General features: G+C 52.9%; 1 protein-coding gene and 1 long non-coding RNA gene across 2 annotated transcripts; both read left to right on the forward strand.

Annotated features, from left to right (window-relative positions):
* The first annotated feature begins 1151 nt into the window (after positions 1–1151).
* Positions 1152–6920, forward strand: LOC132541765 (uncharacterized). Its single transcript, XR_009552861.1, has 3 exons — positions 1152–1232; positions 4253–4364; positions 6846–6920. It is a non-coding gene; the product is annotated as an uncharacterized LOC132541765 (long non-coding RNA).
* A 557-nt stretch (positions 6921–7477) lies between these two features.
* On the forward strand, positions 7478–22511 carry LAMB2 (laminin subunit beta 2). The gene is made up of 32 exons (XM_007533565.3): positions 7478–7710; positions 7821–7999; positions 8090–8225; positions 8307–8380; positions 8755–8943; positions 9034–9097; positions 9624–9826; positions 9914–10034; positions 10340–10528; positions 10705–10884; positions 11004–11116; positions 11388–11467; positions 11554–11686; positions 11880–12038; positions 12117–12241; positions 17052–17184; positions 17458–17650; positions 17731–17874; positions 18122–18353; positions 18442–18605; positions 18687–18911; positions 19000–19217; positions 19326–19422; positions 19510–19882; positions 20003–20187; positions 20265–20506; positions 20586–20934; positions 21241–21448; positions 21534–21675; positions 21759–21935; positions 22026–22185; positions 22269–22511. The coding sequence occupies exons 1-32, from the start codon at positions 7626–7628 to the stop codon at positions 22403–22405; spliced, it is 5409 nt and encodes a 1802-aa protein (XP_007533627.1). The 5' UTR covers positions 7478–7625; the 3' UTR covers positions 22406–22511.
* Positions 22512–22527: the final 16 nt, after the last annotated feature.

A 22527-nucleotide genomic window follows, 5' to 3' on the forward strand; every position in this document is an offset into this window, starting at 1 on the left:
CCTTCAGTGAAGTAGGAACCAGCCTTGAACCTGGTTCGTGCACGTGGAAAGCAGCGCGCTATCAAAGTGAGCTACTTCTCCAGCCCAAAACCTCGTGCTTTTAAATCCAACACTCTGTTCATTGCACCACCCCCTGGGCTGCAAACTTTTCTTTTAAAAAAAATTATTAATGAGAATGACAGGAGGAGAGAGAGAAAGAACCAGAGATCACACTGATACATATGCTGCCGGGGGTTGAACCCGGGACCTTATGCTTGAGAGTTCAGTGCTTTATCCACTGCACCACCTCCCGGATCACTAAACTTTTCTTTTTTCCTCCTCCTTCTCCTCTTCCTCCTCCTTTTCCTCCTTTTCCTCCTCCCCTTCCTCCTCCTCTTTCTCTTTCTTTTCTCTCCACAGCAGTGTTCAGCTCTGGCTTATAGTGGTGCTGGGAATTGAACCTGGGACCTTGGAGCCTCAGGCATGACTCTTTGCATAACTATTATGCTATCTCCTCAGATGGAGGTGTACTGTGGTTTTTCCCTCTCTGGAGGAGAGAGAGAGAGAGAGAGTTGAGAACTGGTCTAGCAGAGAGGAATGGTCAGAAAGTGAGTCTTCCCAAGAGAATCAGTATCAGTGGAAGGTATTGTTGCATGCATGGTGAGGAGGGAGCGGGAGTCTGGGATTGAGGGAGTCATGGTCATGAGGGCATATGGACAATGGGTTCTTGACTCAGAATACAGGGGAGTAAGGGGCAACGGGTCAAGACCTGAGAACCCACAGGAGCTGCAGGAAGGTGGGATGTGGCCAAGGCGATGAGATCAGAGGGAGCAGGAAAAGAGAAGCCACCTGCCAAGTGCATGTGTGGGAGCCGCCCAGCACCAGAGCAGGGCACAGGCATGAGAGATGGTGTGCTTGGCTATGCATGTACTGCCTCTGAGCACACTGCTCTTTCTCTTCCAGAGAAGAGTCCTTGTTTGTGGTCTGGGAGGTGGTGCAGTGGATAAAGCACTGGATTCTCAACCACTAGGTCCTGAGTTTGATCCCTGGCAGCACATGTACCAGAGTGATGTCTGTTGTTTGTTGTTTTTTTCTCCTTCTATCTCTCTCATGAATAAATAAATAAAATAAATTCTTTAAAAAGAAGGAGGAGGAGGAGAAGGAGAAGAAGGAGAAGGAGAAGAAGGAGAAGGAAAAGAAGAAGTGTCTTTGTTGCTGCTGACTGACTTGGGCTTTCTTTCTTTAGGTCACAGGTCAGTGCCCCTGGCGGGCAGGATCTGGGAGCAGCTCTTTCTCCCAGTGTCAGGCTGGGTACTTGGGTGACCCAGAGCAGGAGTGCAGAGCCGAGAGGGGCTTTCCTACAATCCTCCCCCAGCGGCAAGCCTGCTCTGAAGGGACCGTTTAGCACAAAGCAGCAGAGTAGCAGGGGTTTTCCTGAGGGAGAGCACAGCAGGTTTGCTGTTTCCCCCTCCCCTCGACACTTAGTCCTGAAAGTTGCAGTAGGGAGACAGTGTTAGCAAAGCCAGAGTGGGCATTCCTGCAGAATGCCTCCTCAGGTGGCTCCTTCCTCCACTCCTTCCGCCTGCTCTTGACCCTCAGTGACCTGTGTTTGGGCTGTAGACCTCCAGGAACACTGTGCTGTGATCTCTCTGGCCAGGGTAGCTGCAGTGCCTGGTGGCTCTGGACCTTGGTACTCGCAAGGAGTGGTATGTGTCCTCACATGCATACAGTGCCAGTTTCGTCCTCAGGCTTCTTGATCATGAAGTTTGGGCAAGTGCTGTCTGCTCCTGGTCCTGACCTCTTACCCCCACAGCCTGTGCCTGTGACCCACAAGGCTCACTTTCACCCACCTGTGATCCACTGGCACCTGCCTCTGCAGAGACATTTCCCAATGTGGATCTTTTTTATTCCCCCTTTTGTTGCCCTTGTTGTTTTTATTGTTGTTGTAGTCATTGTTCTTACTGATGTCGTTGTTGTTGGATAAAACAGAGAGAAATGGAGAGAGGTGGAGAAGACAGAGAGGGGGAGAGAAAGATAGACACCTGCAGACCTGCTTCACCGCTTGTGAAGCGACTCGGACCAGGATCCTTACGCCGGTCCTTGTGCTTCACGCCACCTACACTTAACCCGCTGAGCTACCACCTGACTCCCAATGTGGATCTTTTAAGCCTCCGTGTATTCAGGACAGTGAGAAGTTAAGACCAGGGTTTCTTGTGTCAGGGATCAGAATTCAGATCCAAGATCCTTACCCATGCCCGCAGACAAAGGTGTGAATCTTGTGAATGTGGGACTGATGGCATGGCATGGATTGGCAGTGCCCCACCCCAGTGGCGGAGCAGCAGGCTCCCTTCTGCTGACTCAGACTCAGAGAGCCCTCCCTGCATCAGAGCCTGCAGGCCGGGGTCTCCTCAGAGCTGAAGGTATCTTTCAGCAAACACAGCAGACCAGGTGAAAGGCCAGAGGGAAGGAGATAGAGGTCAGAGGGCAAGGAGAAAAAGGATATTTCAACTAACCATCTATGCCTCTCCGGAAGTGTACAACCAGGGCCAAGTACTGAATGTTCAATAGGTGCTGACGGACAGAAACTCATGCCCGGGCTACAGGCATCAAAACAGATACTTCGTGGTCACCCCTGACCTCTCAGTTACTCCCGCCATTCTCCCTTCAGGTGGCCACCCCTGACCTCTCAGTTACTCCCGCCATTCTCCCTTCAGGTGGCCACCCCTGACCTCTCAGTTACTCCCGCCATTCTCCCTTCAGGTGGCCACCCCTGACCTCTCAGTTACTCCCGCCATTCTCCCTTCAGGTGGCCACCCCTGACCTCTCAGTTACTCCCGCCATTCTCCCTTCAGGTGGCCACCCCTGACCTCTCAGTTACTCCCGCCATTCTCCCTTCAGGTGGCCACCCCTGACCTCTCAGTTACTCCCGCCATTCTCCCTTCAGGTGGCCACCCCTGACCTCTCAGTTACTCCCGCCATTCTCCCTTCAGGTGGCCACCCCTGACCTCTCAGTTACTCCCGCCATTCTCCCTTCAGGTGACCACCCCTGAGCTCTCAGTTACTCCCGCCATTCTCCCTTCAAGATCCTTGACCTACGGCAACACCAGGGTGTTACTAAGTGCCCTGACCATGTGAACACTCTTTGTTGCTACCCTCTGTGACATCCCTGTCATCCCTTGACCTTTCCCCAGGTGGCAGGGTACTTGGCCCAGATGACACTGGCAGTGAATGCAACCCCAGTCTTGGGGCATCTGTCCAGTGGAGACTCAGGACCTGATTGGCACTGAGTCAATGCCAAGTCCAGGGAGCAGAAGCACAGGTAATACCTGCCGTGGGCATGGCTAGAGACCTGGACAAGGTGAGATGGGAAAGTGGCCAGTGGGGCTTCCAGGATCTCTCTGGAGCACTGTGAAATGGGGCTGAGGCTGGTGCTGCTCTGCTGGACTGAGGCAGAGTCTCAGTGCAAAAATTCTCTGCTTCTGGGGCCAGGCAGTAGCGCACCTGGTTAAACGCTCACATTATAGTGTACAAAGACCCAGGCTCAAGCCCCTGGTCCCCACATTCAGAGGGAAAGCTTCACAAGTGGTGAAGCGGGGCTGCAGGTGTATCTGTCTCTTTACCTCCCTGTCCCCTCCCCAATCTACCTCTATCCAATAATAAATAAATAAAATGTTTTTAAAAAAAGATTACTGGAAGGAGTCAGGTGGTAGCGCAGCAGGTTAAGCGCACGTGGTGCAAAGCGCAAGGGCCAGCGTAAGGATCCTGGTTCGAGCCCCCGGCCCCCCACCTGCAGGGGAGTCACTTCACAGGCGGTGAAGCAGATCTGCAGGTGTCTATCTTTCTCTCCCCCTCTCTGTCTTCCCCTCCCCTCTCCATTTCTTTCTGTCCTATTCAACAACAACGACATTAATAACTACAACAATAAAAAAACAAGGGCAACAGAAGGGAATGAGTAAATATTTTTTAAAAAGATGAACAAAAAAAAAGTTTATTGGGTAGGGGTAGATAGCATAATGGTTATGCAAACAGACTCTCATGCCTAAGGCTCCGAAGTCCCAGGTTCAGTCCCCCGCACCACCATAAGCCAGAGCTGTGCAGTGCTCTGGTATTTCTCTCTCTGTCTTTCTCTCTCTGCATCTCTCTCAAAAATAAAATAAGTAAAATACTTAGAAAATGATTATTAAAAATAAAATTCTCTGCCTCCTCAGAAACCATGAGGATCAGTGTGTTTGGGACAGTCAGAGGTCTATCTGAGATGGGGTTTCTGTTCCAGTTTACTCTAGGAATTGCAAGTGGCCAAGCTGAGTGTAGCAGCGTTGCAGGACGGTCCATATGGGCTGGTGACCAACATGCAGAGCGCACGAGGATGAGTGCAGCTGGTACAGGTAAGGCACAAGAGCTGCTGAAGCAGGAACAGAACTACTGGAGTAGCCCGGAGAGTGGGCTGTGCAGGAAAGCGGGAGCACCAGAATCAGAAGAGGGTGATATAGGAGAATCAGGACTGGCTCTAGGTCAGGTAATTCACAGAGGGCTCAGAGCTGGTCAAATGTTGATCAGGACTAGAACTCACGTAGCGCTGTGGCTGCTGGGGGCTGGAAAATAGCCTGCTTACATGCCTTGCCGTGAGAGGCCCCAGGGTCAGGGCTCGGCACCACGTGGGATGGCAGCGAGGCAGCTTCATGTGTGGTGGAGCACATATAATGTTCCTCCTCTCTCTCTTGGTGTTTTATTTACTTATGAATGAGAAATATAGGAGGAGAGAGAGAGGAAGAACATGTGCTGCAGGGGATTGAAGTCAGGACCTCATGCTTGAGAGTCCAGGGATTTTATTTATTTATTTATTTATTTATTTATGAGAGAGATAGGAGGAGAGAAAGAATCAGACATCACTCTGGTACATGTGCTGTCGGGGATCGAACTTGAGATCTCATGGTTGAAAATCCAATGCTTTATCCATTGGACTACCTCCCAGACCACAGATTTTTTTTTTCTTTACTGTTATTTTTTTAAATGTATTTTATTTTATTTTATTTTGCCTCCAGGGTTATCTCTGGGGTTCGGTGCCTGCACTACAAATCCACTGCTCCTGGAGGCTATTTTTTCCCTTTTGTTGCCCTTGTTGTTGTTGTTATTATTGTTGTTGTTATTGATGTCTTTTATTAGATAATACAGAGAGAAATGGAGAGAGGAGGGGAAGACAGAGAAGGGAAGAGAAAGACAGACACCTGCAGACCTGCTTCACCGCCTGTGAAGCGACCCCCCTGCAGGTGGGGAGCTGGGGGCTCGAACCGGGATCCTTGCACTGGTGTGTGCACTTGGTGCCCTGTGTGCTTAACCCACTGCGCTACCACCCAGCTCCCTGAAGTCCAGTGCTTTATCCACTGTGCCACCTCCCAGACCACATGTCTCTTTACTCTTTGTCTCTTCTTTTCTCCTCTGTCTCCTTTCACTCATGCAGTGAAAAAGATGATGGGGAAACTGAGTCAGGGAAACCACTCAAAAGAAGCTTTATGTTCATTTATGCTGCTGCATTAAAATGAAAGAAAAAGAAAGGGGTTTGGGTGGTAGCACAGTGGGCTAAGGCACCAAGGGCAAGGACCAGCATAAGGATCCTGATTCAAACCCCAGCTCCCCACCTGCAGACGTCGCCTCACAGGCAGTGAAGCAGGTCTGCAGGTGTCTGTCTTTCTCTCCCCCTTTCTTGTCTTCCCCTCCTCTCTCCATTTCTCTCTGCCCTATCCAACAACAACAACAATGACAACAATGAAGGCAACAAAATGGGAAAAATGGCCTCCAAGAGCAGTTGATTCGTAGTGAGCCCCAGTGATAACCCTGGAGGCAAAAAAAAAAAAAAAAGAGAGAGAGAGAGAAAGACAGAGACAGAGAGAGAGAAAAATGGGGCTAGAGCAGGCTGAGAAGTGCCACAGTAAATAAAGTGTTAGATTATCAAACAGGAGGTTTTGAATTCAATCTCTGAACTCATGATCTGGTTTCCTTTCCCTCATAAATAAATAAATCTAAAAACAAACAAACAAACAAACAAAAAAACCAAAGTTAGAGCTGGGGTGAGAGTCAGGGTCATGACAGCAATAAGGACTAGGATCAGCAGTTACGATCAGAGGTCAGAACTTGGCTTAGACCACCTGACCCTCAGGGTTGGAGCACCACCTGGCAGAGAGTGAGCAGGTTCTAGACAAACAGGCTGCCATCCTCTGGGCCCTGGAGCAGCAGGCAGCACAACTGCTTAAGCACATGTGACTAAGGGCGAATGCTTACGCTGCCTGTTGACTGCTGTCTACGGATGTCAGTGATGCCAGTACAGCCTGGGTGACTTGAAACTTGAACTGACTCTAGAGTGACCAAGGAATCCCCTGGCCTTGAGAGACCGGAGACCCCTATGACTGCCTGGTAACCCAGAGAGACCCCCACGTATCCCTGTGTCTTCCCACTTATCTCCTGATTTGGAGAAATCACGTGAAACTCTTGATAGACTCTTGTCCCTTGAATATATCTGAAATCTGGGTCAGTTCTACAATCCTGAGCCCTGCCGCCCCCAGGGTGACAGGACCCCAGTACTCCAGATAAAGGGTCTCATTTCAGTCAGCGCTTTCCCCTCCCTAGATCCCCCTCGTGAAAGTCAGTGATTCCTAATTTTTCTCCCCTGGGCCCACAGCTCTGGGTACTCTCTAAACAGCTCTAGAAAGAGTGGGAGCTGCTGGGTAGCCCAGAGCCAGTAAGATCAGGCCCTACAGACTCACAGAATCCAGGGTCCCAGGCTGCTCCCTGGGGTCTGGGTGGGGCTGGCGCTGCCCTGGGCCCAGCCAGCAGGCTCACATTCCAAACCAGGGCTCTGGCTCTGCCGGCAGGCCAGAAGGTCCGGAGCGGATACCTACCCAGGAGATCTGGACTCATTCACTCCTCCCGTCAGGCCATTGCCCAAGTAAGCATCCTCTTTTTACTCAGGGAAGTGGAGGCGGCACTTTTTGTACCTACTTGCTGCAAGGTCCACAGTGAGAATGGGGCATAGAAATAGCCGTAACTTCAGAAAGGGGATGGCATTTTCAGACTAGACTGCTCCTCCTAGTCTTATCTTTCCCTTGAGTCCTAAATCTCATGTTGCTGAATAAAGGGTTTTATGTCCCTTTGTGTGCCCGAATACATTCCCAGGAATGTTGGAGCAATGGCATAAACAGCCCAGTTGATGTCCACATTCCAAGATGGGGAACCGGTCCACGGGCCTTTGCTCACTCCTTGCTCCATCTGCCACCCCCAGCCCCAACTGTGGTGCCCACAGTCCCCACGCCTAACCTGATTCCAACACAAGAGGATGCAAAGCTTTGCAGGTAAGCTGCCCGGTGTCTGGTTTGTAGACTGAGTCTTTTCTGGAGCTAAGACGGAGGAAGGGTGTTCTGCATGGCGGTGCGTTCCTGTCTAAACTCCATGCCATGCTTTCCTTCCTGCCACGCTCCAACTTTTGCTCAAAGTCTCCGGACTCCGCTAGTGAAGGGACATTGTACTGAGAGAACCCGCTGAGGGATTAGCCAGACATTGTACTGAGAGGACCCGGGCAGGGGGCCGGTGGGCACAGGCCCCAGGCTTCACATCTGCATCCCCCCATATCCCTCCCGATTGCTCCTCTCCTCAGGATGGAGCAAACTTTAGGGGAAGCAGGGAGGCACCGGTGGGCACAACCTGCGTCTTGGGAACTTCAGCTGGGCCTGCTGCTGAGCGGTGAGCGGGTCTGGGGAAGGCCTGGGGCCTGGGGTGGCAGGGCCTGGGGTGGCCACCCCTTGGGGCTGCGGATGGGGATGAAGTACAAGCAGCTGATCCACTGTTCTCAGTGCTAGCCACCACCTTGGCCCAGGCCCTGGCTCCGGATATGGATGTACCAGGCTGTTCCCGGGGAAGCTGCTACCCAGCTACGGGGGACTTGCTGGTGGGCCGAGCTGACAGACTGACGGCCTCATCCACCTGTGGCTTGCGGGGGCCTCAGCCCTATTGCATCGTCAGTCACCTGCAGGTATGGCTGGTGGGGGGGGGCAACATGGGGGTTGGAGCAGGTGGGGTTGGTTCTGACCCAGGGCCTGATCCTGACCCTGACCCAACCCAGGATGAGAAGAAGTGCTTCCTCTGTGATTCCCGTCACCCCTTCTCTGCTCGAGAGAACCCGAACAGCCATCGCATCCAGAATGTAGTCACCAGCTTTGCACCCCAGCGCCGGACAGCCTGGTGGCAGTCGGAGAATGGTGAGGCCATGTGTGGGACACGGGATGAATGGGGCTGCCTTCAAGTGGCCTTGAGTGCCTGACCTCCAACTTCTGCCCTAGGTGTCCCCTTGGTCACCATCCAGCTGGACTTGGAAGCTGAGTTCCACTTCACACACCTCATTATGACCTTCAAGGTGCCTGCACATCCGAGAGCTTGCTTGAGTCACCCTGATGATTTCCCGCTGCCCCTTTACAGAGCCCCAGCTCCTTAGCCCAGTTTCCCTGCGCTCACGTGTTATGCTCTGGCTGCATGGAGTGCTCCTGCACCTCCCACACATTCTGTTGACCCTCATCTCCAGATCTTTTCACAATCTCAGCACTGCTTCCCTGGACCCTGTGGCTTCTGAGTCTCCCCATAAATGTGGCCACTTTCCTTGGCCTTTGCTTTCTTCTGCTGGTCCTCCCCCCTCCCCCCAGTAGTCTGTGAGCTACTTAGGCCATTCTCCCAACTGAGCAGGGTTCTTGATGGGTCTGGTGCTGTATTAACCAGCCCTGCCTCCCCACCCAGACTTTTCGCCCTGCTGCTATGCTGGTGGAGCGCTCATCGGACTTTGGCCGCACCTGGCATGTGTACCGTTATTTCTCCTATGACTGTGCAGCTGACTACCCAGGGATTCCACTGGCGCCCCCACGGCACTGGGATGACATTGTGTGTGAGTCGCGTTACTCAGAGATCGAGCCATCCACAGAAGGCGAGGTAAGTGCTGGATCTTGACTTAAAACCGGAATTGGGGGTGGGGGGGACAGAAGTAGGGTCTGGTGTCTCTCTGAACTCCGTCCCCTCCAGGTTATCTATCGTGTGCTGGACCCTGCCATCCCTATCCCAGACCCCTACAGCCCACGGATACAAAGTGAGTGTTCCACTCTTTCAGCCTGGCATAGTCCCAGTGTCCGGCTGCTGACTATTTGGGGCCTCAGTCTCTATTTTGGGTGCTTCCTAGGGCAGTTGCCGAGTCAAATTTAGCTCAGATAGCAGTGGATAGGCAGTCTCCCAAGGTGACCTTGGTGGGAGTTGGGCGCTAGTGCAGCGGGTTAAGCACACGTGGCGCAAAGCGCAAGGACTGGCGTAAGGAGCCCGGTTCGAGCCCCCAGCTCCCCACCTGCAGGGGAGTCGCTTCACAGGCGCTGAAGCAGGTCTGCAGGTGTCTGTCTTTCCCTCCCCCCTCTCTGTCTTTCCCTCCTCTCTCCATTTCTCTCTGTTCTAACAATGATAACATCAGTAACAACAACAATAATAACTGCAACAATAAAAAACAACAAGGGCAACAAAAGGGAAAACAAATAAAAATTAAAAAAAAAACACCAAGGTGACCTTGGCAGCCGCAGCCCCTGTCTATTCAGGCAGGCCCCAGCCCTTCCCCTCCTCCACCCACCCAGATCTACTGAAGATCACCAACCTGCGGGTGAACCTGACACGGCTGCACACACTGGGGGACAACTTGCTCGACCCACGGCGAGAGATCCGGGAGAAGTACTACTATGCCCTCTATGAACTGGTTGTCCGTGGAAACTGTTTCTGCTATGGACACGCCTCACAGTGTGCACCCGCCCCGGGAGCACCAGCTCATGCTGAGGGCATGGTGAGGGGTTGCACTCGGCTGGGGTAGATCTGGGAACAGCAGCGGACCTGGCTGGATGATGCTGAGCCCTGGCCTGCCCTCTTCTAGGTTCATGGCGCCTGCGTCTGCAAACACAACACTCGTGGGCTCAACTGTGAGCAGTGTCAGGATTTCTACCATGACTTGCCCTGGCATCCAGCTGAGGATGGCCACAGTCATGCCTGTAGGAGTGAGTGATACCCTAGCCCTCAGCATCCCCTAATTCTGTGACTTAGCCTTGCTACCGTTGGCCTTTAGCACCTAGATTATACCCAAAGGGTAGCCAGACCATGATGCTCCTGTAAGGCCCCTAAACTTTTCTCTACATTCTGTTTGAGGTATGGTCCTGAAACCTGAAAGTCCTCCCCCCCTCTCCCCCGCAAATTCTAGCCTGTGTGAGGGAACTAAAATGGTATTGAGGGTCCCTCTGCCCCTGACCTTTAAGACATGGCCCCTTAATTGGCCTTTGTTTTGCCTCCTTGTCTCCCCCCCAAGAATGTGAGTGTCATGGGCATGCCCACAGCTGCCACTTTGACATGGCCGTGTACCTGGCATCTGGCAACATGAGTGGAGGTGTGTGTGATGGATGTCAGCACAATACAGCTGGGCGCCACTGTGAATTCTGTCGGCCCTTCTTCTACCGTGACCCAGTCAAGGACATGAGAGACCCAGCTGTGTGCCGCCGTGAGACTGGGGTTGGGCAGGGGGAAGTGGGGTGGAGAGGGGCACTGAGTTGAGGGTAGAAATCAGGGTAGAGATCGAGGGACCTAGGGTGGAGCCAGACTGGCCGCAAGGATTGGGAGGTAACTGGTGCTGGGCTACTTGGAATAAGGTGACCGTTTATTTCTTTTTGTCCTCAGCCTGTGATTGTGACCCCACGGGCTCCAAAGATGGTGGTCGTTGTGATCCCCACGATGACCCTGCACTGGGGCTGGTCTCAGGGCAGTGTCGCTGCAAAGAACACGTGGTAGGCTCTCGCTGCCAACAGTGCCGTGACGGTTTCTTTGGACTCAGTGCCAGTGACCCTGTAGGCTGCCAGCGTATGTGCCCACCCTCCCCCAACCCCTTGTACCTTAACCTTTCGCCTCTTGCTCTTGACCCAAGTGAGCACGTGTATCGCCGTAGCTCCTTAAGTGCTGATGAATCTCTTTCCGTGCAGCGTGTCAGTGTGACGCACGGGGCACAGTTCCAGGACGTACACCTTGTGACCCCAACAGTGGAACCTGTTTCTGCAAGCGCCTAGTGACTGGACGAGGCTGCAGCCGCTGCCTGGTGCGTAACTGGGATGGGGCTGGGGTTCTGGGGGTCCTACACTTAGCCATGGGGCACAGACCAAGGGCCTGTGATCAGGACCCCAGTAGGTAGGTTCTGAGAATGTATAATCCCATCCTGCCTGAGAGCCCCAGATCTAGAAGGTCAGGAATGGAACCTGGAGGCCAAAGGACATTTTGTCAAGGGGTGCTAAAGGCTGAGAGCACACTTACACCTCTTGCTGGTGGCAAGGGGGTCTGTCTCTGGCCCCCAACAACTTCCTCTTCCTTAGCCTGGCCACTGGGGCCTGAGCCATGACCTTCTTGGCTGTCGACCATGTGACTGTGACGTGGGTGGTGCCTTGGATCCCCAGTGAGTGCTGTATGGGGAGCCCTGGGAAAGGGAGGAGGTCCTGGGCAGAATAGGGTTTCCTTTGTGAGTGACCATGTGTTACCTAGGTGCAATGAAGCCACAGGTCAGTGCCGTTGCCGCCAGCACATGGTGGGACGACGTTGTGAGCAGGTGCAGCCAGGCTACTTCCGGCCTTTCCTGGATCACCTGACTTGGGAGGCTGAAGACACCCGAGGGCAGGTAGGAGGCTGATGCTGGAGGACAGGGCATCAGTGGGACTGTGGCTGTGGCTGGAGGGGTGGTATTAAGGAGACTGCCTTGGCAGGGAGAGTATCCTGCTCCTGCAGAGCTTCGGCTGGGCATTGGGAGTAGGCTGTGACAGAAGAGGCAACGTCTCATCTGCAACCCTGCTCTCGACTGTCTCACCTTTCAGGTGCTTGATGTGGTAGAGCGCCTGGTGACCCCTGGGGGGACCCCATCCTGGACAGGCCAGGGCTTCGTGAGGCTTCAGCAAGGCCAGGCACTGGAGTTCCAGGTGACTTCTGTGCCAAAAGCCATGGAGTATGACCTGCTGCTACGCTTGGAGCCCCAGGTCAGACCCCCACGACACCTGTCCCGGAACTGAACCTTTGGGTATGGGAGCATCTCCTCCAGCATCCCATTCCTCCAGGTCCCTGAGCAGTGGGCAGAGATAGAACTGACCTTGCAGCGCCCAGGGCCTGTGTCTGCACACAGCCTGTGCAGACATGTGCCCGAGGATGACCACATCTCGGCAACTCTGCGACCAAATGCCAGGTGAGAAGACTAAACATTGCACCCACAATGGGCAGAGTAGTGTGGGTCAGCCCGAAGCTCTCTGGACGGCACTTCAAAGAACTCACTTCTCATTTATCTGTTCCCCTGAGTGCTGTTTGTCAAGTGCTATTCAGCACAGCACTACCAGAGAAGGAAGTAGACAGAACAAAGCTTGTTCTCTCGGCTCCAGAGGCCAAGACAGAAATTAATGGGAAAACCATCCAGCATCACTATTAGAGGAAATGCCCACAGGAGGAAGGAAGTGCATCAGAACACTTTGACAAGGGATGTGACTACCCTCCTTCATGTTTTACAACATTCTGTGTAGCATTTGCTTTGTGTTTTCTTTTTACTCACGTCATCTCTTTCTAAGCTTTTTTACAATGTAAATATTCAAACCTACACAGAAGTGGAAAGAATAGCATAATGAACCTAGCTAAGCCCACTGTTGATATTTTGCCATCTGTGACTTGTTTTGAACAATGATCCCTCTAATTGCTGAGTAGGAAATGGGCTTAAAGTAGCCAAGGTAGAAGCCATGAGACCTGATGGAGGCTGTTTTGTTAGCTAAGTGACAGTGGGAGTAGCAAGAAGGGGGCAGGTTCTAGAGGGCTCTAGCAGCAGAACTGATGGTTAGAGATCTCGGGTTTTGACTTGAGCATTTGGATGGGGTGGGGCTCATAAGGAGAAGCATTTCTGAGATTCTTTGACTTGAGGGAGCTCAATGGCTAGTTAGATTTCTGTCTGGCATAACTGGGAAAGCCCACATTGGAGATAGAGACTTGGGGTCAGCCGCTGAAAAAAGTGAGTCTCAAGTGAGATGACTAGAAAAAGGAAGGATCAGAACCATCCTTTGGAATACTGTAGTGTTAGAGGTCTCTTTGAACACTAAGGAAGGAGCACTGGGGGTGGAGTGGAGGTGGCGGACACGAGGGAATGTGGACGGGGTTCCAGAAGCTAAGAGAAGAGTGACTCAGGAAGAAAGGCACACTGATCTTATGAAAAGTATTTTATTTATTTATTTTTGAGAGAGATGCTTATGGTGGTGCAGGGGATTGAACCTGGAACTTCGGAGCCTCAAGCATGACAGTCTCTTTGCATAATCACTATGCTATTTACCCCACCCAACGATGGTCTTATAACAAGCCGCCAGACGCTAGACAGATAAGAACAGATACATGACTACTGCCTTTCATGATGTGGAGGTAGGTCTCTAGCCACCCGAGCACAGGCTGCCTGCACACACGGTGTGCTGAAGCAGAGCTCCCCTGGCACAGCAGATTGGAAAGTGGAGACAGGGACTACAGTCAGCGTCTAGGAATCTGTCAGGAAGGAGAACAAAGACAAGGCAGTATCTAGAGGGAAACTCAAGGGATTAAGGGACGATCTCTTAGGGAGGATGAAAGGCTGTGGGTCTGTAGGCTGATAAGAATGACCTATGAGAGGGAGAGCAGGAAGTGATGGCAATATTGGTTAGGAAGGTCAGAGCCTGGAAGTATTTATGCTAAAGAAATGCTGTGGTTGCAAGTCTTTATGAGATTGATTTATTGATTTATTTATTGATTTACCAGAGCTCTGCTCAACTCTGGTTTATAGCGATGAAGGGGACTTTGGAGCCTCAGGCATGAGAATCTCTTTGCTTAACCATTATGCTATCTACCCCCTCACCCCCCACCCAAGATACTGATTCTGTATCTGGTTCTCCAGATGTCCTGCTAGCCCAGCCTGACCCAGACCTAGACATTTCTTTCAATTCCTCCTCCTCCTCCTCTTCGTCTTTCTTCTTCTATGATAACTGCCATAGTTTTCAAAGTCTTAGAAAGTTTTTTTGTTTTAATTTTGCTTATTATTTTTTCTTGCAAGTTCATGTTTCAATTCTTTTTTTTTTTTTTAAGATTTTATTTACTTATTAATGAGGAAGATAGGAAGAGAGAGAAAGAACCAGACATCACTCTGGCACATGTGCTGCCGGGCATCAAACTCAGGACTTCATGCTTGAGAGTCCAAAGCATTATCACTGCGCCACCTCCCGGACCACTCATATTTCAATTCTCTACATTCCATATATGAGTGAAACCATTTAGTAGTTATCTTTCACTTCTTATTTTAAGGATTTTTTAAAACTTTAATTTAATTTAATTTATTTTTTTAACCTCCAGGGTTATTGCTGGGGTTCAGTGCTTGCACTATGAATCCACTGCTCCTGGAGGCTATTTCTTCCCTTTTAGTTGCCCTTTTTTTTAATTGTTATTATTGTTATTGTCATTGTTGTTGGATAGGACAGAGAGAAATCACGAGAGGAGGGGAAGACAGAGAAGAAGAGAGAAAGACAGACACCTGCAGACCTGCTTCACCACTTGTGAAGTGACCCCCCTCCCCCCACAGGTGGGGAACCAGGCCCTTGAACCGAGATCCTTATGCCAGTCCTTGAGCTTGGTGTCATGTGTGCTTAACCCACTGCGCTACTGCCTGGCCCCTTAATTTAATTTTTTTAAAGATTTTGGGAGTTGGGCGGTAGCACAGCGGGTTAAGCACATGTGGCGCGAAGCGCAAGGACTTGCGTAAGGAACCCAGTTCAAGGCCCCGGCTCCCCACCTGCAGGGCAGCCACTTCACAGGCAGTGAAGCAGGTCTGCAGGTGTCTTTCTCTCCCCCTCTGTCTTCCCCTCCTCTCTCCATTTCTCTCTGTCCTATCCAACGACAGCAGCAACAACAACAACAATAACCACAACAATGATAAAACAACAAGGGCAACAAAAGGGGGAAAAAATGGTCTCCAGGAGCAGTGGATTCGTGGTGCAGGCACCGAGCCCCAGCAATAACCCTGGAGGCAAAATATAAAAATAAAATAAAAATAAAATAAAATATTTTATTGAGAAATATAGGAGGAGAGAGAGATAAAGAAGCTGATATCACTCTGGTACATGTACTGCTGGAGATTGAACTCAAGACCTCCTGCTTGAGAGTCCAGTGCTTTATCTACTGCGCCACCTCTCACACCACTTAACTTTAATTTTATAAGACAGAGAGAAATTGACTGGGAAGGAGGGAGGGAGGGAAGAAGGGAGGAAGGGAGAAAGACAGGGAGAGAGAGAGAGAGAGAGAAGCTTATGAAGCTTTTTTTCTGCAGGTAGGGACCAGGGGCTTGAACCTGAGTCCTTGTACATGGTAACATGTGCACTTAACCAGGTGTGCCACCACCTGGTCCCCCTTTCATTTCTTTATTATTATTATTTATTATATTTATGTATTTATGTATTGGATAGAGACAGCCAGAAATCTAGAGGGAAGGGGTGATACAGAAAGAGAGAGAGTGGGGCGGGGGTAGATAGCATAATGGTTATGCAAAGAGACTCTCATGCTTGAGGTTCCAAAGTCTCAGGTTTAATCCCCTGCACCACCATAAGCCAGAAATGAGTAGTGCTCTGGTGATAAAGAGAGAGACCAACCTGCAACACTGCTTCGCCGCTTGCAAAGCTTTCTCCCTGCAGATGGGGACATGGGGGCTTGAACCTGGGTCCTTGTGCACTGCAACATGTGCACTTAACCAGGTTTGCCACCACCCAGCCCCTACTTTTTCTTTCTTTCTTCATTTTTTTTTTTTTTTGCCTCCAGGGTTATCACTGGGGCTTGGTGCCTGCACCACAAATCCAGTTCTCCTAGAGGCTATTTTTTTTTTTCCTGTTTTGTTGCTCTTGTTGTTTTATCATTGTTGTGGTTATTATTGTTGTTGATATCAGTGTTGTTGGATAGGACAGAGAGAAATGGAGAGAGGGGGAAAGATAGACACCTGCAGACCTACCTGTGAAGGTACTGCCCTGCAGGTGGGGAGCCGGGGACTTGAACCAGGATCCTTACGCCGGTCCTTGCACTTTGCACCATATGCGCTTAACCGTCTGACTCCCTTCTTTACTTCTTCTTTCACTAAGGATAATCACCTTCCACTCTACCCATTTTGTCCCAAAGGACATGATATCTTTTTTTTTTTTTTTTCCAATTGCAGAGCACTTTTCTTTTTTCTTTCTTTTTTTTTTTTTTTGCCTTCAGTCACTGGAACTCAGTGCCAGCACCACAAATCCACCAGTTCCGGTGGACTTTTTTTTTTTTAACTTTACATTTAATAGGATATAGAGAAATTGAGGGGGGAGGGGAAGATAGGGAGGGACAGACACCTGCAGACTTGCTTCAACATTTGTGAAGTGACCCCCCCCTGCAGGTGGGGAGCCGGGGCCTTGTGTGGGTCCTTGTGCTTAGCACTATGTCCACTTAACCCAGTGTGCCATCACCCAGCCCCTACCTCATAACTTATTTTTTAATTAATAATTAATTATTGGATAGAGACAGAAATTGAGGTGAGGGGGAAACAGAGATGGAGAAAGAGAGACACCTGCACCCCTGCTTCACCACTTGTGAAGCTTTCCCCTTGCAGATGGGAACCAGGGGCTTGAACCCAGGTCCTTGTAGTGTGTATGCTTAACCAGGTGTGCCACCACTTGGCCCCCCTCTCATAACTTCTTTATCCAGTCATCAGTTGACAGTACTAAATCTTTTTCTTTTTTTAATATTTTATTTATTTATTAATGAGAAAGATAGGTGGAGAGAGAGAAAGAACCAGACATCTCTCTGGTACATGTGCTGCTGGGGATTGAACTCAAGACCTCACTCTTGAGAGTATTCACTGCGCCACCTCTGGGACCACATAAATCTTTTTCATGACTAATGGTTTGGTTGATGTTTTCAAGGTGGGAACACCCTAGGGTGATAGGTATGGGGACTCTAAGAGACCCACAATACCTCCTCTCTCCTCCCAGATATATAGTGCTTCCCAGACCTGTCTGCCTTGAGCCTGGAATCTCTTACAAGCTACATCTGAAGCTGGTGCGAACGGGAGGAAGTACCCAGCCTGAAGCCCCCTACTCTAGACCCAGCCTACTTATTGACTCGGTAAACAGTACCCTCTCCCCCACACCAATCAAAGCAGCAGGTCCTATGGGACGGGACTCATAGCTGTGGCTGGGTAGGAGGGGTTGTGACTGAAGTAGCAGGGCCAGTGTGGTTCTGGGTGTGAACCTCATTCCTCTTTCTCGTGGATTTAGCTGGTGCTGCTGCCCCGCGTTCTGACACATAGCTGTGGCTGGGTAGGAGGGGTTGTGACTGAAGTAGCAGGGCCAGTGTGGTTCTGGGTGTGAACCTCATTCCTCTTTCTCGTGGATTTAGCTGGTGCTGTTGCCCCGCGTCCTGACACTAGAGATGTTCAGTGGGGGCGATTCTGCTGCCTTGGAGCGCCGTGCCATCTTTGAACGCTACCGCTGCCATGAGGAGGGTCTGGTGACCAGCAAGACCCTTCCCTCAGAGGCCTGTGCCCCCCTCCTCATCAGCCTATCTGCCTTGCTCTACAATGGTGCCCTGCGTGAGTGTCTGTGATGTGGGGTGATGGGACAGAGGCGTGGGGGCACCCAGTCTGATCTGACCCTAGCCCCTTCCCCACAGCCTGCCAGTGCGACCCCCAGGGCTCACTGAGTTCCGAGTGCAATCCCCATGGTGGTCAGTGTCGGTGCAAACCCTCAGTGGTTGGGCGCCGCTGTGACCGCTGTGCCCCTGGCTACTACGGCTTTGGCCCTGCCGGCTGTCAAGGTACTTGCCTGTCCCATCACCCCTCCGTTATTTCCTCTTTCCCATATGTTCTCCTCGGTCAACTCTGACTCTTTCTTCCTCTAACTCTCTATTGGACCCCACACTTTCAGCCCTTCGTTGATTGAAATTCTCTCCCAGTCCCTGATCTTCCTCCCCACGCCACCCGACTTGGCCTCCCCCCATTCCCTTTGCCCTTCTCATCACATTCCCCACCTCTGGCTCAGCCTCTGCCTTCCCCTGCCCCCAGCCTGCCAGTGCAGTCCTGAGGGTGCACTCAGTGGTCTGTGTGACGGGACCAGTGGTCAATGCCCCTGTCGCGCTGGTGCCTTCGGGCTTCGCTGTGACCACTGCCAGCGTGGTCAGTGGGGATTCCCTCGCTGCCGGCCCTGTGTCTGCAACGGGCATGCAGATGAGTGTGACACTCACACGGGTGCTTGCCTGGGCTGCCGTGACCACACGGGGGGCGAGCACTGTGACAGGTGAGCCTGAGAGCCGGAACAGCTACAAGTGGGTTGGGGTCGGCAGTCTTCTTAGGGATAACACATCTTTCCCTGCCTCTCCCTCAAGGTGCATTGCTGGTTTCCACGGGGATCCGAGGCTGCCATATGGGGGACAGTGCCGGCCCTGTCCCTGTCCTGAAGGCCCTGGGAGCCAGCGACACTTTGCTACTTCTTGCCACCGGGATGGGCACTCCCAGCAGATAGTGTGCCACTGCAGGGCAGGCTACACAGGTGAGTGGTTCAAGTGCAGGCAGAGGATCTGGGTGGGGCAACTGAGCTGGGGCCTCATGCCTTTCTTCTGACTGTGGGCAGGACTTCGGTGTGAAGTTTGTGCCCCTGGGCACTTTGGGGATCCATCAAGGCCAGGAGGCCGGTGCCAACCATGTGAATGCAGTGGGAACATCGATCCCATGGACCCTGGGGCCTGTGACCCCCGCACAGGGCGATGCCTGCGCTGCTTACATCACACAGAGGGGCCACACTGTGCCCACTGCAAGCCTGGATTCCATGGGCAGGCCGCCCGGCAGAGCTGTCACCGTGAGTGGACACGGGAGGGGGGGCTGGAGGGGTCTGGCTCTATCGTCTGGCTCCCCCTTTATCAATGTGTTCGTCTTGACTGGCACAGGCTGTACCTGCAATCAGCTCGGCACTGACCCTCAACGGTGTCCATCCACTGATCGGTGCCACTGTGACCCAAGCAGTGGGCAGTGCCCATGCCTTCCCAACGTCCAGGGCCCCAGCTGCGACCGCTGTGCCCCCAGTTTCTGGAACCTTACCAGTGGCCATGGCTGCCAGCCCTGTGCCTGCCACCCAAGCCGAGCCCGAGGTCCCACATGTAATGAGGTAGGGGGGCCCTCCTGTGGATTGTGGGTGGAGGGGACCAGTTACCTGCCTCAATCTTGAGGGCTCGGCCTCTGATTTAGAGTCTGACCTCTCCCGTTCCCACACTAGTTCACAGGGCAGTGCCACTGTCGTGCTGGCTTTGGTGGGCGAACCTGTTCTGAGTGTCAAGAGCTCCACTGGGGCGACCCAGGGTTGCAGTGCCGAGGTGAGGAAGCCTGTAGGACCAGGGTAGACGGGGAACTTCCCAGGACACTTCACTGACACTCTAATTCTGATCTGTTCTTGCCTGCAGCCTGTGATTGTGACCCTCGTGGAATAGACTCACCTCAGTGTCACCGCTCCACAGGCCACTGCAGCTGCCGACCAGGCGTGTCTGGTGTGCGCTGTGACCAGTGTGCTCGAGGCTTCTCGGGTGTCTTTCCTGCCTGCTACCCTTGCCACGCTTGCTTTGGGGACTGGGATCGTGTGGTACAGGACTTGGCTTCTCGTACACGGCGCCTAGAACAGCAGGTGCAGGAGCTGCAGCAGACGGGCGTGCTGGGTACCTTTGAGAGCAGTTTCTGGCACATGCAGGAGAAGCTGGGCATTGTGCAGGGCTTTGTGAGTGCCCGTAACACCTCAACTGCAGCCACTGCACTGCTCCTGAAGACCACAGAAGATCTGCGGTGCGGATGGGCTTGAGGATACAAAGTGGGATGGGGTGGAGATCCAATGGGTCAGAGGTAAATTGTCTTTTAACATCTCTCTACCCCCACTCCCCCCGACCCACCCCCCAACACACACAGGCGTGAAATTGGAGAAGCAACTGAGCACCTGACCCAGTTGGAGGCAGAGCTGACCGATGTGCAGGATGAGAACTTCAATGCCAACCATGCGCTGAGCAATCTGGAGCGAGACGGGCTTGCACTTAATCTTACACTGCGGCAGCTTCACCAGCATCTGGACCTGATCAAGCATTCAAACTTCTTGGGTGGGTTACTGGCCAGCTAGGCAGGTGGACCAGGGCTGGTTGATCTTTAGTTAACTGTCCATCTTTGCCCAACTTAGGTGCCTATGATAGTATCCGTCAGGCCCATAGCCTGTCTGTGGAGGCGGAACGTCGTGCCAACACATCAGCCCTGACAGTGCCCAGTCCTGTGAGCAACTCAGCAGGCATTCGGCAGCAGACAGAGGCACTGATGAGTGTCCAGAGGGAGAACTTCAACCGCAGGCACATGGCCAACCAGCAGGCACTGGACGAGCTCTCTGCCCGTACCCAGACCCTGAGCCTGACGGGCATAAATGAACTGGTGAGGTACAAGCCTGGGGTGGGACAAGTGGGTGTGGCTGCCTCTTCCACAAAGCCCTAATCTGTTCTGCACCTGGCAGGTTTGTGGGTCTCCGGGGGATGAACCCTGTGCTACAAGCCCTTGTGGGGGTGCTGGCTGTCGGGATGAAGATGGGCAGCCCCGCTGCGGGGGCCTAGGCTGCAGCGGCGCAGCGGCCGTGGCAGACCTGGCGCTGGGTCGGGCTCGGCACACACAGGCAGAGCTGCAGCGCGCACTGGAAGGAGGCGGCAGCATCTTCAGCCAAGTGGCTGAGACCCGTCGCCAGGCGGGTGAAGCACAGCAGCGGGCCCAAGCCGCTCTAGACAAGGCTAATGCTTCCAGGGGACAAGTGGAACAGGCCAACCAGGAGCTTCGTGAACTTATCCAGAGCGTGAAGGACTTCCTTAGCCGTGAGCCTCCTGTGTGACCTAGGCCATGTGATTGTCCCCTGTGTCTGTCCTCTCTCCCTGGCTTCATGTTTAGGTCATAGCCTGCCCAGGACCTGTATTTATCATTCCACGTTTGGTTCCTGAGCCCCTGTCCATATGTGGTTCCCACCTGTGCCCTGTGTAGTGTCTCTGCCCTTGTGGTTATCTCCTTATGCCTCTTAACAAACCCCTCTCCCGTGTGTTGGCCCAAGTCCATAACCCAAGATTGTGCCCTCATGCCTATGCTGCAGAGTCCGTGTTCCTAAACTCTTGTCTGTGTGCTTACAGAGGAGGGGGCCAATCCTGATAGCATTGAGATGGTAGCCACGCGGGTGCTAGAGATCTCCATCCCAGCATCACCCGAGCAGATCCAGCATCTGGCGGGCGAGATTGCAGTGCGGGTCCGGAGCCTGGCAGATGTGGACACTATCCTAGCACGAACTGTGGGAGACGTCCGTCGGGCCGAGCAGTTGCTGCAGGATGCACGACGCGCACGGTCTGAGCCCAGCCCTGTCCTCTGTCCTTGATACCTACCTCATAGCACCTGACAGCTGCAGGCCCTGATTCCCTTTTGTCTCCAGGAACTGGGCTGAGGATGAAAAACGGAAGACTGAAGTTGTACAAGCAGCACTGGAGGAGGCCCAGCGCGCACAGGGTGTTGCTCAGGGTGCCATCCAGGGGGCAGTAGCTGACACACAGGACACAGAGCAGACCCTGAAACAGGTGTGGTCTCTCTAGGACACCAGTGGGGCAGGGGACTGGGCATGCCTTACAAACCTGTTTAACCTTAAATCCACCCATGGCAGGTACAGGAGAGGATGGCAGGTGCAGAGAAAGCACTGAGCTCTGCAGGTGAGAGGGCTCAGCAACTGGATGTTCTCCTGGAGGCTCTAAAATTGAAACGAGCAGGAAATAGCCTGGCGGCCTCTAGTGCTGAAGAAACAGCAAACAGTGCCCAGGGTCGTGCCAGGGAAGCTGAGCAGGTGGGTTGAACAGAGCCAGCTGAAGGGATGGGGGAGAAACCAGGCCTCCACTGGGCCACCACCACGCTGACCAGCTTTCTACATCCTCAGCTGCTTCAGGGCCCAGTAGGTGACAAGTACCAGACAGTGAGGGATCTGGCTGAGCGCAAGGCCCAGGGTGTGCTGGTCGCTCAGGAGCGGGCAGAGCAGCTGCGGAATGAGGCTCGGAGCCTGTTGCAGGCTGCTCAGGATAAGCTGCAGAGGCTGCAAGGTGAGGGGTGGGTGGGTACCAGAGATGGAGAGTGGGTGGGTACCAGAGAGTGGGACCCTCCAGCTGTAATCTGACCTTTTTAGAGCTGGAGGGCACCTATGAGGAGAACGAAAGGGCCCTGGAAGGCAAGGCGGCCCAGCTGGACGGGCTGGAGGCCAGAATGCGAAGCGTGCTTCAAGCCATCAATTTGCAAGTCCAGATCTACAACACCTGCCAGTGATGCCCACTTGCGAGCTGCCCCACCGCCCTCCCAGCATGCCTCACCACCTCGGCAGGGGACTGCGCCCGGTCTGGCAAGGCCCCCAATAAACCTGTGTGACCACCCAGCCTGCTGTCTGGACT

The sequence above is a fragment of the Erinaceus europaeus genome, chromosome 12, assembly GCF_950295315.1.
Source record: "Erinaceus europaeus chromosome 12, mEriEur2.1, whole genome shotgun sequence".
Taxonomy (NCBI): domain Eukaryota; kingdom Metazoa; phylum Chordata; class Mammalia; order Eulipotyphla; family Erinaceidae; genus Erinaceus; species Erinaceus europaeus.

Coding starts and splice junctions, on each gene's coding strand:
- LAMB2 (XM_007533565.3), top strand. CDS start 7,626: ATGGAGCAAACTTTAGGGGAAGCAGGGAGGCACCGGTGGGCACAACCT. Junction 11,687..11,879: donor CTGAAGACACCCGAGGGCAG/GTAGGAGGCTGA, acceptor CTCACCTTTCAG/GTGCTTGATGTGGTAGAGCG. Junction 18,606..18,686: donor CTGCAGGGCAGGCTACACAG/GTGAGTGGTTCA, acceptor GACTGTGGGCAG/GACTTCGGTGTGAAGTTTGT.